Source organism: Lagopus muta, chromosome 7 (assembly GCF_023343835.1).
Source record: "Lagopus muta isolate bLagMut1 chromosome 7, bLagMut1 primary, whole genome shotgun sequence".
Taxonomy (NCBI): Eukaryota; Metazoa; Chordata; class Aves; order Galliformes; family Phasianidae; genus Lagopus; species Lagopus muta.
In genome coordinates, this window is record NC_064439.1 from 20,847,567 (window position 1) to 20,863,564 (window position 15,998).

General features: G+C 40.5%; 1 protein-coding gene across 7 annotated transcripts in view; it reads left to right on the plus strand.

Moving 5' to 3' along the window:
* Nucleotides 1-15,998, plus strand: part of ADAM22 (ADAM metallopeptidase domain 22) — a 128,056-nt gene that overhangs the window by 44,442 nt on the left and 67,616 nt on the right. For all 7 annotated transcript variants that reach the window (XM_048951110.1, XM_048951111.1, XM_048951112.1 and 4 more), the window contains exon 4: nucleotides 12,275-12,341. In XM_048951110.1, coding sequence (XP_048807067.1) covers nucleotides 12,275-12,341 — 67 coding nt within the window. The remainder of the gene's footprint in view (nucleotides 1-12,274; nucleotides 12,342-15,998) is intronic.

Sequence of the window (15,998 nt, forward strand, 5' to 3'; positions counted from 1 at the left end):
TCATTGCTAGTATCTCTGTAAGTATGGCTGTCTCTTTCTTGTGAGAGAAAGAGAAGTTCATGATAGATATGCATGTAATCCTGTAACTCTTATAACTTAATAGCCATGAGTATCTTTGGAGGTTGTCTTGCTGTAAATTTAGCTCAGTGTTAAATTCTACCATAGTCTATGGAGCTTTTGGAAAGCTTTTCTTTTCCTGCAAACCGCATGAGCCTACCTGATGCTTTACATCAGTGCATCGCACTGTGGAACTTGTGTCTTCAATTCAGATTTCATTGTAAGTAACACATGACATGTTAGAAGGCTTATTTTTAGAAACATAAATTATTTAAAGAATTGAGCAAGATTCTAGAAATATGTAGTAAGGAGGATAATAATGATATCCTTGTACATTCCTGTGCTGAAGGGAAGAATGCAATATTGAATGTATACTCATCAGTGTGATGAGTATTACAGACAGTACTGCTGTTTGCTTTAATTAGTGTTTGCAAAACTGTGCATGCAGTTGCTTAAAAACTGATGAGCACTGTTGTAAGAGGTTCTTGAGCTCTGCACTGAGGCCCTGGTTTGCCCTCTCAGGGGTGTTCCACACCTGGCTGTGGGCATGGTCAACACAGGTGCTGAACCAGGAAAATGAGCTCCCAGGACCTCTGCAGTTTTGGGCTTCTGCAGAGGTGATTGGGGTGGGAGGCTGCAGGGTCATGCTTTGCCCAGGGGATCAACCCTCTCCCTCCACATACTGTGCAAAGGAAGTGCTGCAGGGACCAGATTCCCAGTCCTGCTCACAATTTCCATGTGGCTCAGAAGAGTGGATTTCTTTGTCTCTTTAAAATGTTCATCCACACCGTTGCTCAGCTGCAGAGGTTCCTCTGGGATACCAGGTTAGCTCAGGATGAGGAGCTGGGGTGGATCTCTTGTTAAAACAATGTCAGCACATTGCTGAGATGCCAAGCAAAGATGACAGGAGATATGAAAGTAGTTTTCTTATAAAAATGCTTGGTCACATTCAAACTCGTCATTTGCTGGAGCAGAACTTTAATTACAAGCAGCTCCACACTCAGATGCAGACCACAGCTTGAGCCACCTGCGTGTGACCATAGCCCTGGCTGGCCAAGTGACTTTACAGTCACTGGGCTTTATGGGCCCTATTGGCCTGCTGTGCTTTTCCTCATTTGTGGCTGCATGACTTGCCCTTGTGTATGCAACCTGTGCTGGGTGAAAGAAGCGCAAAAGGGACAGTGGCATCTGGACTGCTGTTGAGCTCCCTATTCCCTGTCCCTTTGCCACTTTTTGCAGCCAGAGGCCTTGTGATGAGATGCTGTAGAAGGAGGAGCCATTGGGGGGGGGGTTCTTAGTCAAAAGTTGTGACAGAATATATTGCTCTTTAGGGCAAGTTTTTTGTTCATTCATGACTCTTTACTGCCTTCCATTTAAATTGCTGGCTTGCATCTTTAGACATTCATTTTTTTTTATGACAGAGATCTGAGTTGTGAAAATTAGCTTACTTCTTGATCTCAGTTACATCCAGCTTTTCAGAGAAACATTGACTTGGAACTCTTTGAAGGATAACAAGGTGTATGGCAGAACTGCCGAATATATTCTTGCTCACTTACATGCCTGGTACTGTTGCTTTCATAGTTGTCCTTTAATTCTTCCTGCAAGATGTGCTTTGCTGCACCACATTCCAAAATGATGCCATAGTTGCCAAATGCAAGAGAACATCATTTTCTGAGTCTTCTAGAGCTAAGATAGTAGGTGCTCAGCCTGACCTGCAGAAAACAGGATAGTCCTGGAAAAAATTCCTGGAAGGTAAAGTAACCTTTCAATGAGGAAGTTAGTCCTTCCAGAAGTGACAGCTGGAGTTGGTGATCTCAAGTACAGAATCATACCTTTTCGTCCTTAAGAAAATACATGCTGCTATCTTTTTCTATTATCTATTTCTGTTATCTATTTCTATCTTAGAAAGCTATCCTGCTTCTATAAATGGGTATATGAGGCATATATGAGAGGGTACAGGAAAAGACAGAATGGTCATGAGGATTTGTATTATGATAAAAGGAAAGATTTTGAATCTTTGTCAGCATGAAGCCCACTTCATAGAAGTCAGTAGCAAGCACTCTGGAGTTGTAAGGGTGATGGTTTCAGTTGAAGACTGCTTGGGAAGAATGCTTCTTGGGCCAGGGAACATTATGCACTGACTGCAGCCTTCCAGCTAAGGGTACATTCCTGCTGCTGCTCAGGTGCAGAATGAAATGTTGCAGGTGGTTTATTGTTGAGCGTGGCTGAATAATATATGTTCAATTCTGAAAATGTCTGGTAAGATATTAAACACATCAGTGAGCATGATGGAGAAAGCAATTTGGTTTGTGTTCTGAGTCAAGAGAGGTAGCATGCAGTCTGCTATTTTCTAATTGTAAGAATCTCCAAGCAGAGTATTGCAAACAAGGCAGTGGATTGGTTTTTTAGTTAGGACAGGGTAGAAATGGAAGATGAGAATAAAAGGTCTGAAAAAGGAAGGATAGAAATAAAGGATTCCAAAAGATGAAGGAGCAAGAGTTGACGAATAAGCGAAATTGGATGTGCAATGCATAGTGTATTGCTGACAGATGCCTCCCAGGCATGTAAAATATGTACTGTATACATTTATACAGATATGTATCTTATAAAGGGTCTCTCTCCATATATGTATATGTACATAAGAAATGCACTGTAGAAGCAGAGCATTAGTCAAATGAGAATTTCATTTCATATGAATAAACCAGCTGTAAAGCTTAAGATTTTGTTTATAACTTTTTAACTAATCCATGCATCAGAGAAGGCAGCTAGCAGAGAGCTGCTGACTGCTGTTGCTCTGTGCAGCTGTTTTGGGGTATGCAACGAGAATATGAACCATCTATTTAAAAGCAATCTTGCACCGATATGTGGAAAATAGTTTGCATCAAATAAGCACAAATGCATTTTTCTGAGTTTCAGTAAATGTCCTCGGATAGAAAGGTAATTTTAAAATACCAAGTTAATGGATTCATTTCATCTTAAGGGATCAGTGACAGCAGTTAAGCACAGAAGAAATGAAACTGCGTCATACCATTGCCCATCTGTCCCAGTATTGGCTATGAAAGATGCTGTGAGAGAGCACATGGGCTCTGCCACGTTCTGGGTCCATTCCACTGCCACCTCCCAACATCCATGGCTTTAAGGATGCCAGGAGGCACATTGCTTCCTCTTAGTATCTGTTTATGAGCTTGTTACTAGTGACTGTCTCTATTCCCTTTTCTGTTTCTGAAGTACCTTCGGATGCTGTCAGCCTGAACAACCTCCTGCAGAAACATGTTGCAAAGCTTGGCACAGTACTACCTCCGTTTTCTAATTTCTTCAGGTGTTTTCTAGTGATGCAAAATTAGGTGAATAACAGCTTGAAGTTAATTTTCTCTATGATTCATATTATATTACCTACCTCTGTCTTATCTCCCCCTCCTCACTTTATTTTCCATTATCCAAACTGAAGTGCCTTTTGAGCTTAGAGAGAATGATTTACCAGTAGGTAACACACAGAGAGGCCAAGTATCCTGCTGGGTCATCAGCAATACCAGAGATGTCTGGCAAACCAGACAGGTCCTACTTGGAACAGTATTAGCAAATGGTTTTTTGTCTCTCTGAAGACATCTGTTCTCCTGCATTGTACATGGCAAATGAAGATTGATGACTGTAAGTTTGGGGAGCTGTGATGATTCCTTGGACAGTGGTTAAGTGATTGGTGTTGTCTCAGCATCTGGCTCCTGAGGATTCAATGGTGAAGGGTCTCTTGTCTTCCCAGTCTTCATTCATTTTTACTATGAGTGATTAATTTTATTTCACAACGCTCTGTGTAATTTGTCATCTGTGGATGTTCTGTGAGATTTTCCTAGTAATGCAGACTGCTTCTTCAAGAGACTGCTTTCACAACTTCTCCTAACTGTGCATTTTGGATTTGTTTTGCATTTTTCAGACTGCAGCTCTGGGTCACCAACGAATGTGGCTGAGACCTTTGACTTCTAATCCAGAGTGTGCTATTAAAATACACTTTCTTTATTAAAGAAGTTACAATGGTAGAGCAGGTACCTTTAATTTTAGTTTCTTGCTCTGTAATTTGGCTACAATTCTAGATATGTTTCACTTCCTGACTCATTTTTCATTAGCCCTTATACCAATAACAAGCTTTTTTTTTTTTTAATGTCTTTGTAGTTTCATATCTGTTTCCACCTTCCTGAAGTTTTAGCAGATTGTCTCAATCAGAATAATTTTTAGAAGCTAATTAATTCCTAGCCTTAAGATTTATAGTCTTTTCAACTAAAGCTGTTTTTAGGAAAACCCTCTTCTGAGGTTCACTCAGGTTTGTTCTGTGAACAAAAGTAGAAGTAGTGGTAACCATTTTTTCTTCTGGGCTCCTTTCTGAAGCATTTCAGATACCTGCACAGTTGATGCTTTTATTTAACAATAAGAAGAAACATCTCAATAATTTTTCAATTACTGTGTGCTAATGCTCTCTAATTATATGAAAATGCACACAGCTCAGAAGATACTGTTCTTGCTACTTACTACCTAAACATTTCTTAGGGCGTGAATGACATTTCAAATTTTGGGATAAAATGCAAGTTATAAGAGCAAGAGCAGGTAATCACAAGCTTAAGGGGGCAATTTTCCCAAGTGCTTATGGAAAAAATGGCAGCACAGCAGGGGCACGTTTTGCTGTCAAGAAGGATGCAAATTTTAGGATGGATGTGTTCAGTGTTAGTGCCAAACTATAAATGCAGCCTCAAGAGATGCTGACTCCTATGTTGGTCTCCTTTGGCATCATACAGAAGTGGGAAGCAGCAGCATGGAAATGCTGCTGGGCAGCACAGGGTGATGGGCTGGGCATTAGGAGCGTGGCCAGGGACAAGGGGACCTGAGGACAGAGGAGGTGGGTATGATGGTGGGGAATATGGAAGAAAATGATAGGAATGGGCGGGACCATCAGCATCATTTTCCTCCTTCATATTCCTGTTTTATGGAGCTGAAGGTGGTTTTGTTGGTGGAGGTGGGTTTTGTGGTTTTTTTTTTTTTTAGTTTTTTTTTTTTCTAATGATAATAACATTAGTAATTTGATTGCATTTAAATTGCAATTAAAAATGGACTTTGAAACTGTTAGTAAATTCAGAGCTGCTTTGGGTGTGTTTTATTGTTCTTCTGTTTGGATACAGAGCTGTATTCAGATTTCACTAAAATATAGTGAAAAGAAATATGTGGTGAAATACTGTGGGTCAAGAAATGATTACTCTCTTCCTAACTGCAGAAATTAAAGTATAAACTTTTTTTCCTCTGGAAAGCATAAGCAGTATCTGTTTGTTATCATGTACCTCATCTTACAGTAATAAAGTTCTGATCTTAGAATCACAGAATGGTTTGGGTTGGAAGGGACCTTTAAGATCATCCAGTTCCAATCCCCTGCTGTAGGCAGGGACACCTCCCTCTCCCTCTAGAGCAGGCTGCTCACAGCCCCATCCAGCCTGGCCTTGAATGCTTCCAGAGAGGGGACATCTGCAACCTCACTGGGCGTCTTGTATTCCAGTGTCTTTCACAGTGAAGAATTTCTTCCTAATAACTAGTCTAAATGTACCCTCTTCCAGTTTAAAGCCATTTCCCCTTGTCCTGTTGCTATGTTCCCTTCTAAAAAGTCCCCACCAGCTTTTCTGCAGGCCCCCTTCAGGTGCTGGAAAGGAGATCAGACTTAAAACTGCAAAAATTGAAAAGGACAGACCAAAAAGTCCACGGTATGTTAACTGTGAAAGGATGGTGGCACCACAAAGTGCATGCTGGCAATGGCAGCTGGATGCAGTAACAGTCCATGTGCACAAGGCTTGCCTAACATCAGGGTAAAGCCGCACCAGCCTGAGCCTTGAAACTACCACTGCTGCTTTCCAATTTTAACTTGCAGCTTTTGTTGTATCCTCTCTCCCTCTTTAAGCTAGCAGTGGGAACCATGTGCATAATAGAAAGCCAGTGAAATTAGTAAACAAGAATGCCTTCTACCTGCTTAAATCTTGTCCCAACAAGAAATGAAGTAGCCATGCTGTAGCAGAGCCGTGCTGTTCCTAAGCCAGAATGTGCTATCTGGCTGTAGAGCTTCATGTCTGATTCTGGCGATGGAAGCTCAGGGCTGGAGGCTTGCTCTGCAATGTGGTGTTTCCAGTCGGATTCAGGGCAGTCACTGTAGTGTCCCACTGGCAAATTGGTTCTTAATGGGTAAAGGCATTAAGTGTATTTTAAGTCAATTGGAGTTAGAGATCTTAGAAATTCCAGAGAGGAAAAATTTGAGCAAACATTATTTGGAAGAAACTTCATCAGATGATCATGCTTTGTATCATTGTTACTGAAATGTGAAATTAAGGAAAGGACCGAGATTGGCTACAACTCAGCATTTGTGTAAATCCCTTGAGGACTCAACCCATTTTTAAGTCTGTAATTTCTTTTTGGATAAAGTCTTTAACAGTCCGTAGGAGTAGAAGCATTACAAAATAATTGCTTTCTTTTTTCTCGCATTCTTGTTAGGAGCAGCAAGAGCAGAAAAGCACAGTGAGAATATTTTAAAAAAAGAGAAGCTTCAACAACCAGCAGTGATTTTCTCCATTGTTTTTTCCTTCCACCACATAGGTAGTGTGGGAACCAATGCTATATCAAAGAGAAACGAACACATTTTGAAGTGCATTTGGTTAAATTAGCAGATACAGTGATGAAATTCACTGTCCATATGAGAAGAAGTTCAGCAATTCTTTTGAATGGAAAGATAGGACGAAAGTTCTAAAGCCTTGGCTATTAAAGCAGATATATTCATGGAGTAAGGAGGTAGCCAGTACCTCTTGAAGTGCAAGGAGAGGTTGTGTACAAGCAGAGAAAAGGTGTCTGGATAGTCATGAGGATAAAGGAGAATTAACTGTCAGATACAGAGATACAGAGAATTGTCTGTCAGATACAGGAATCTGCTGGCTAAGTGGCCTTCTGAAGTTTATTATGCTGCACTGTTTTTGTTAGGTCTCTCATGGCTGATAGTGAATTTGTATTGGGGATGTAGTGTAAAGCAAGGTAGTACAAATAGTCCTTTTTACTGAGTGGCAGAGAGAAACATCCCTCCTTTTCCCTTGTTTGGTTTTCTTCTTTCTTGATCCTTGTTTCATGATAATGTCTCTTCTTCCTGGTATATAAGTTAGGCTTATAGAATTACTTTGCATAACCATTCCCTACATATCTATGAGTCTTGTTAAGAAACTTTTCTGAAAGCAACGTGCTCGTAGTTTCCCTTCCTTTACTACATGATTCCTTCTCTTCCCCCTCTTTCCAAGCCCCCCCCCCCCCGCCTTTTTTTTTCCTTCTTTTTGAATGTATAAATTCCTCTTATAAACTGATTTATAATTTGGACTTTTGCAATTTACTTAGTAAAGAATCTACACCATCAGGGACAAATATTTTATGTGAGAAATCTCCATATCCTCTTGTCTTCAGTACTCAGCAGCACCCACTGTTTTTACTACAGCCCTCTTGAGCAACAGGCTCCCTTCCCACAACTTGCAATTGCAACTGAGCTTTAATTGTGGAGCTGGTGCACTATCTTATTAATGTCTCCCTCATTTCCCTGAACCCATCGTTTTCAGCTGAATGTCTTTATATACTTATCAACACTTTGCTACTGGAATTTGACCCACCCAGGCCTTTGTGCTGATTTCAGCTAGAAGTCTATCTTCCTTTTCAGTGATGCATCTTATTTGAGATCTTTCGTTTGATGTCTGTGTCTGACATTTAATCAGAAATTTCAGGTGTTTGTAATAGAGAGTTGAAATAGAGACAGAAATCAGAGTCAGCAAACAGAAAAAGCGGCAAAGAATTCCCACAACATCCAAGGAAGTACAGCAACATTATCAAATACCATGAAAGCAATCATTTCTAACAATGATGTACCAAAAAAAAGATGCATTTTCATACTATGATTTTAAACTCCCTTTATTTCTACCATTCTTAAATTTGTAATTCTTCCTGTGGTCTCTGAAGATGTCCCTATCATTTCTGTTCTCCCCCCCTCCATAACTTTAAAACTTTCCATCTTCACAGTCTTTTCAATCTGGACAGTTACTTTTTGTTAAAAAGCTGGCAATTTTCCATTTTTTCATCCTTCCCCATTTGAAAATAAAAGTTTGTTTCATTTCCAGGGAAAATTCCCAGTTTGTAATCAATTCCATATTGAAATACAAACTTTTTGCGTTTTCCAAGGCACATTATGGCCTCTTCTTCTTTTTGGTCAGAGTGCTTTGTATTACCCTGTCTTTTCTTTTTATTTCTTTAAATACGTGGCTTGTTCTGTCTTCTTTTCTCTTGCCACTGCAGATTTTTCCTCTTTTCCTTCCTGGAACAGCCTTCTTCTGTTGGGTAGAGCATCTATTTTCAGAGTTCATCTGTTTTCCTGGGATTCCAATCCTGTCTTTGGTTTGATAAACCTTGTATCCAAATGTATTAATTCAAAGTAGAATTTAAACACAAACTTACATATATATGTTGTATTGGTAAAGGTACTTTCCTTAATTGAGCTCATTCTCTGTAAGAAAATTCCCCAATTGCCTCCTCCTGTGTGCTTTTGTTGTGACAATTTGGGAGAGTTGGAAGAGCAGAGAGGAGCTTGCAAAGAGGATTTTTTGTTATTCTGTTCTTTTGTCTATGGGGTAAAGTGATACAGTTGGACTTGGGCTTCAAAAAAGGATGCTACTGTAAGCAAAACCAGCTATGCTACCTTTCTTGTGTACTTTTTCAAAATAATTGAATTGTAAAGGCAGAATTATTACTATCATAACTTTTTTTTTTCCTTTTAAAAGGCATAATTCACACACGCTTCTTTTCCTGTGAAATGTTTTGTTTTTGTCTTAATATATTCAGGTTTTGCCATTTGGTTTCAAAGAATTTGTCTGTCTCTGCAAATGCTTCTGAAAGTCTAATTCCATGTATTTTCTTTTGTAGATGTTTTTTTTTTTTTCCCCTCAATATTCTACATCCTTGGTATTTGTAAGATATATTTTCACATGTAAATTGCATGTAAATTTTTATTTTTTACAACTAATACTTAAATTGACAGAGGTGACTTTTAGAATTGTTCCACTTGCCTGCCAATCTATCCTAATTTCATCTCTACCATAGGAAGGAGTTGGATGATTATATTGAAGTGCACGTTACCTTACTGCTGAATACTCGATGTCTTATGTTGATAAATGATTGTTTCACTGGAGCTTTTTTTTTGTTTATTTTGAAGTAGTGGATTTTACTAAAATTATGCAGTTAAATGCTTCTCTGTTAGAAAGACAAATCATTACTGCACATTTGAGATGATTTCATGAAAGAAGCATATCTTTTGGTCTAAGCTTCCAAGATTGTGTATAATTATTAGATTGTATCTCAGTTTGCAATAGCACAGATTGCATTAGTGAACCTGAGAGTATTGTGTTCTTTCATGATAATTTCAGTGTTGTGAGTCATAATAATAATAATAACGTGGTCTGTTTTTTTTTTTTTTTTTTTTTTTTTTTTTTTACTAATAATATTTTTCTGGATGTATTCAGCATGCCATGTTTTTTAGGGTATGCTTTAATAACGTGCTTAACTTCAGACCTGTTTGTAGGCTCTGGGCTTGGTCCTCTGGAGCTGTGTAGGCTGAAATGATGGCATTTCCCTCCTAGCCTGGTTCATTTCAGAAACTGAGGCACCCATCATGAACCTTGAGAAGGAGGCTGCCAGCAGGTCTCCAGCCATTCTCAGCCCTTTTCTCTCTCCTTTTACTTCTGTTCCAAAATAGATAAGCAGGTAGATGAAACGGATGGACCCTTCTAGGAGTCACGCTCCTAAACATAACTTAAGGGAACTAAGTACATCCATCCAAGACATGGTGGCTGGGAGAAGAACCCTGACGGCTGGTGGCTCTGGTGCTGAGCACGGGGAGACCCTGCACAGCCCTGGGGAGAAACTGGGCCCTGCTGGGGCAGGGCGGCACAGCTCAGGATGGGGGAGCACTTGGCCCCGCTCGTGTGCAGAGGCCTCAGGCAAATGCTGAGGGGGGAGCATAAATGTGTGAATGTGAAGCTGTGTGAAGCTTCCCCAGAAAGCTTTTCCCACACTCCAAGTCTCCCATTCAGAAATTTGTTAGCATCCTTCTTTTTACTGCCTGTGTTGCTTGTGCTCAGATACAAATACAGAGCCTTTACTTTAGCAGCCAGTCTCCATTTACTCATTGTCAGTCAATGTCTATTTGAGGTTGTAGCAGCATTTTCCACAGCTTAAATGGCTACCTTCAGGCACTGGTGTACTAATCTTGGTGCATTTGAATCCCCTTACAGTTCACCTGTTTTACAAGACTCCAGGAGCTCTCCATTCCCTGTTACCTCATGGGCCTATATTTACTTTCAGGTGGTGGAACTTTCTGACAAATATCTGCCTGCAGCTTTTGACAAGAGATCTCCCTTGGTCAGTGTTATTAATCTTACCTCAATTTGGCTAGAAATAAGTCTTTTATGCATTCTGGGATGACAGGTGTGTTTTTCAGGAAGACACCCTATTGATCTGGCAAATCTTTTTGCCAAGGCAAGTGCAGTCATGGCTCTTCTTTAGAAACTGGGTCCTCCAAAACAATGTTGGAGAAGTTCCCTTTAGCCCTTAAGTGCATCAATTTGCTGTTTATACAATTGAATTTTATCCTCCTTGTAATATTCAGTCTTGAACATCATCCAGCTCTTTCCTGTGGGAATTTTTTCAGTTGTCTTCTTTCCAACTTAGCATTATCAGCATATTTCCTTAGAGTGCTCCTGGTTTTTGTGCCTGGGCTGTTAATGAAAATGTCGGGTTGGCATTTTGTAGGATCCATACTTCAACCTTCTGCCACCTGGGACTTGATCTGGGCAGTCACCAGTGCCTATGTGAGCAAAATGTTCGTGGTCTGACTGCCTGCTTTGCCAGGCTGGGGTTCTGGGAAGCTGAGTGGCTGCTGGGCACTGCAAAGTTCCAGCAGCACCCAGCACCCTCTGCCCTCACCCCTCCTATATCCTTACTGTCCTTCAGCAACAGCACCTTGCAAAACCAAAGGGCAGGTCTCAGGTCTGCTGCTCTGTGCCACTTCCTGCCATCCTTCCCCTCTCACACCCCTGGTGTCTTTTTGTTGGAAGGAACAACATGCAAATTAGCCTCTTCTGCACAGGAGATGGTTTGTGTTCGTCACCTCCTGTCCGATAGGTCTGCAGGCCTTTTGACAGGCTTCCTTCACCAGGACTTTATCTTCACCAGTTCAGTCACCTCTTATGTGGAACAATATCAAATCTTCATGCAAACTTTATCCAGGTGAAATTCTGAAATTTCTGACAGTGTTCAATGAATTTTCTGGTGGAGAAGGTATTATTTTGCCTAGAAAATAATTTATGAGGGCCTAACTGGTTTAGCATGAAATGTCTTAGTGTGCATTTTGCTTTATGTGTTTGCCTCAGATCAAAGTACTTTTTCTGTTCAGTGTTTGTTCGAAAACTGTCTACTTTTAAGGCTGGATTTGTTGTTGCCCAGCTCATTTTCCTCTGATGGCATGAGAGCCCCGGGGTTTGCAGAGAGGGCTCACAGGACTGGTTCCTGCATGGGCCTGCCTGTGGCCCAAGGATGGCTTGTCTCCAGCCATCCACCTTCACGCTTGCAGTGGAGCAGACCTGCTGTGAGCCTGCTCGTGTGGCTGGTGGCTTCATCTGCCCGTCTCGCACAGTGTTGTGAGTACAATTGTAGGATGCATTTTGGTATTACAGGGACATTCATCACTATGCTGTTCTGTCCAGCTGCCGGAGGCACTGCTATGTTCGCTTCAGTGCAGCCTGCTGCAGTATTGCCTCCGACTAGTTTCTCACTCTTCTGTGGTTGTTGGTTTTTTTTTCTTTTTCTCCTCACTTAATTTCCTTACTGTTGTCTTGAAACAAAAAGCAGAAAAGTCTCTTCAATTAAAACTGTTATCAGTAGATGGATTTGAATATTCCATAAAGAAAAAGCCTGTTTTCTTGCCTTCTGATATAAAAAAAACAGGGTATCCCATGCACTGTGTAGCTCCATTGGAGGTGGCTGTTTCTGTGATTTTTTGTGAACGTTTTAGGAGTATCCTGCAGTTTTTGCCCTTTTCAAATGTAAATGTTTAATCATTGCTTGCTGAGAGAGCATGCAAGAACACATGCATGAGATTTATGGCTCTTTTTTCTTATTCTTGCAGTGATCTGCTGTCTTCTGAATACCTTGAGAGGCATATCGAGCAAGGTGGAAAGGCAGTCGAAGTTAAAGTAAGAGTCTCCTTTTTATGCTTTGCCTTTTTCAATTTGCTTTGCTTGTGATGTTAATGTAAACTCATTTTCTTAAAGGGAACGATCTGATTTTTGAGGCAGTTTACTCTTCTGAAGCAAGCATGTTTTGTGTCTTCTAAGTTTTCAGCTTTCTTATACATGGAAAATCTAGTACATTAATGTTTATATCAGAATTTTATCCATGAAAAATGTGTACTTAGTTGTTTCTGCTAGCAAGTGTAATTTATTTCTGATAACTGTTGAAGAAAATCCTTCTATTTTGGCAGCTAGCATTTCCTTGTTGTACTAATGAAAAAACTCAAGTTTGTTGTTGATGATGAGCTTCTTCATAAGTTTGAGAGTAGCAAGATTTACTGTATAGTATTTTGAAATACTTAGTTACTATCTGAAGTCATGGGCTTCTTTCTCTGGACATTTGTAGACACAATGGCTAGGTCCTCTTTAACGCAGTACTCATGCAGAGCAGGTTCCACTGCCTTTGCATGGGAGCTTCTGTTATTTGTGCACAGCATGGGAAAATTTTCCTGAAAACCTTCTGGTTGTTATGATGGTATTGTATAGAAGAAAGATACAAAATTACTGTAGATTACATAAAATGTACATGAAAGTAATATGCTATGCATAATTGAAGCTCTTTAAATTTGCCTATTAAGTCAAATTTTGCTCTTTGTTTACATTTAATTTAAAAGGCTTTTTTTGTTTCTGCTAAATCCAAGATCATGTAAGTACTCTGAAATGAATAAATGAAGCTTATAATGTGAAAGCAAAAGTGAAAGTGGACAAAGCAATAGTTTAGCTGCTGAGCACCTGAGGATTTGTTTCTTTTGCTTTGTCCCTTTCTGGAGTTTGTAGGCTTGAAATCTACTTTCACTTTGCACTCTGATAATAGCCTGAATATATTTTCAGACTGAGGCACGTGCATGTGTGTTCCATTAACTCATAAAACTAATTTCTCAACTGTGCTCAGCAATCAAAAAGCCTTGACTCAAATTCAGAGTATGAGTCAAAACAGAAATAAACGTAATAGCTGATGCTAATAGGATCCATTTGTCTCATCAAGGTATGTGTAGAACTTAGCCAAACTAAACTTTCAGAGTCTTATCACTGAATCAGGACAAATTTGTTTCTGATGATTCAAGCAAGGAAATATTTGTGAATCAGTGGCTCCTCTCATGCAAATACTGCTTAGTTGCATGGGGAAAAGAAACAGCAGAGTCAGGCCTTTCTGAGAAAGGTCATGAAAGTTTTTTGAGCAAATCACTTCCCAGCCTCCAGGGTCCCAGAGTTCATCTCCTCTTCAGTGAACCTCAGGGCAGGGTCACTGCGTAGCATCAGCAAAGGCTCTCAAGTGCTTCACTCAGTGCTATCAAACCTTCTTTAGAGAACTGACCTCGTTGGCACCTTGGTCTTGGCATCTGAGTTGATATGAACTGTGAAAAAGAAAAAAGCTTACAAAAGAGTTGTTTCACTTCTCTCTGCAATGGAGGATCATTTCCTCTGGGTTGACGTTCCCCCTCCGCTATTCTTCGTGCCTTGTGCTCTGTGGGCAGGGAAGTGCGAGGGGGCTGTTCTGTGCTTTGCCCACCACCCAGCAGCCAGCAGCAGTCCAAGAAGGGGAGGTTTTTCCATTTATTTTGCTCATTTTTATGCAGTTCAGCATCCAGTATCGAAAGAGAGGAAAGCAGTTGTTGTGCCAAAACATCCCAAAAAACCTTCTGGCCATGATGGTGGCCAAACATTCAGAAAAATTCAGGTATCAGAAGGATTTTGGAAGAGTCTGCACAGTACATTTTGATGCCAGACACTGAGTGAGGCTAGGTTCAGTGCCCAATCACTGCTTTAAAGTAAATCTTCCTGCCCCTGAGCAGGAATTTTTAGAGTACTTGTAAGTGCCCTGGAGATCCCTACTGGTCCTTCAAATAAATTTGAAAATCCCAGCAGTTTCTGCTTGGCATTTGAGAAACTGAGCTGTAGTTTTAGGTCAAATGTTTTGAAAATCTTCCTGCAAATATAGGTATTTTTCATCATGGTTTAGTACCTTCAGTTTCTTTGGCAGCTGTTTACAGTACCAGTAAAACAGCCTTTGTATTGGTGCTTTTAATACATACGAGGCAAAACATAAATAATTACAATGCTCATACTCCATGCAGAGCTGATAATGCCTTCTACTCCTCTTCCTCCTCTCCATTCCCCCTGGTAGAAGTCCCTGCTACAGAACACAACCAGGTCTATTGCTTCTCCTTAGGATACTTCAGACAGGTGAAGGTACAGGGAAGGGAAGAAATATTCATGGGATTTAAAAGACCACTTTGAGCAAAGGGAGGAGAGCCCTCAGCTTAACACTCCTTTTTGTTCATAAGAGAAGGTTGAATTTGATTCGTTTGCTGCGTAATTCGTTATTAAATCAGACCACTGTGAGGGTGGAATGTGTGCATGTTTTTGCACAGTGCCGCTATTTAGCAGCTGCAGAGGGAAGGCTTCTCTGTGAGATGTCCTTGTTGACTTGACACAGTTCAGTAGCACCCGAGACACTCTTATTAATCCAGCAACAAGATGTGATGCTTAAGAAAAACAAAAGGAGGTAGATCTTTGAATTATTTTCAGTATTTCCCCCCATTTTACTTTATGTCTCTAGTTTCTTAGGAAAGCAGCAGTATTGTCCTAAATTCCTTCTGGTAGCAAAGAGAATAATCAATTGAGAGAGAGAAAGCCCTTCATGCCTTGCCTTTTTCCTGTTTTTGTCAGCCCAGATCATCCTATGCTCACAGCACATAAACACTCAACTTGTGTCTACTTTATGTTGCTGCAGTATATCTCTGTGTCCTTTTATCTCTCTCTCTCTCTTTTTGGGTTATCATTCTGTCACTGATGCTGTCAGTGAGATGAAAGGCAAAAAAACAGCCAGAGTGCTGAGTAATTCACACTGCTGGATTTTCCCCTAAGAAGGAACAACTGCTATCTCTTCAGTGACATTTTCTCTTATGAAATGTTTCACTTTTCCACTTTAGATATTATAGAAGTAATTCTTTTTGCCTGTCAAGAACATTGGACTTACAGAACCCAGTAAGAGAACTTGCACAGGTAAAGCTGTAATAGATTAATGCCGGGCGTTTTTGATAGCATGCTTCAGTATAACCATATGGGCTGAACCATGACACAACACAGCTGTATTTCATAGATAATTCTGAAATTACTAAGTGTGCTAGTGTAAATACAATCTGCGTCCTGGGCACAAAATTGTAGCAAGAGTGCTTAAAGCATGAAATAACATTACCTTTTGCTCTCCAAAAGGGAGCGAAATATTCAAGTCTCAAAAGGCCAGAGATGGCTGAGAGGCTTTGATGCGACAGGCAGTGCTTTTTGTTTATGTGTCCTGCTGACCTGCTCTTCTCCAGGAGGTGTTGAGGTGCAGTCCATTAGCCAAGGACAACAGCTGTATGTGTCACGTATTAACCCTTAAGCATAGGGAGACCATGTTCTAACCATGGATCATAGAATCACAGAAGGGCTTGTGTTGGAATGGACCTTAAGTTATAACTGCCTACTGTGGGCCTCCCACCGTATCAGGCTGCCCAGGGCCCCATCCAACCTGGCCTCAAATGCCTCCCGGGACAGACATAAATTCCATTCAAACGT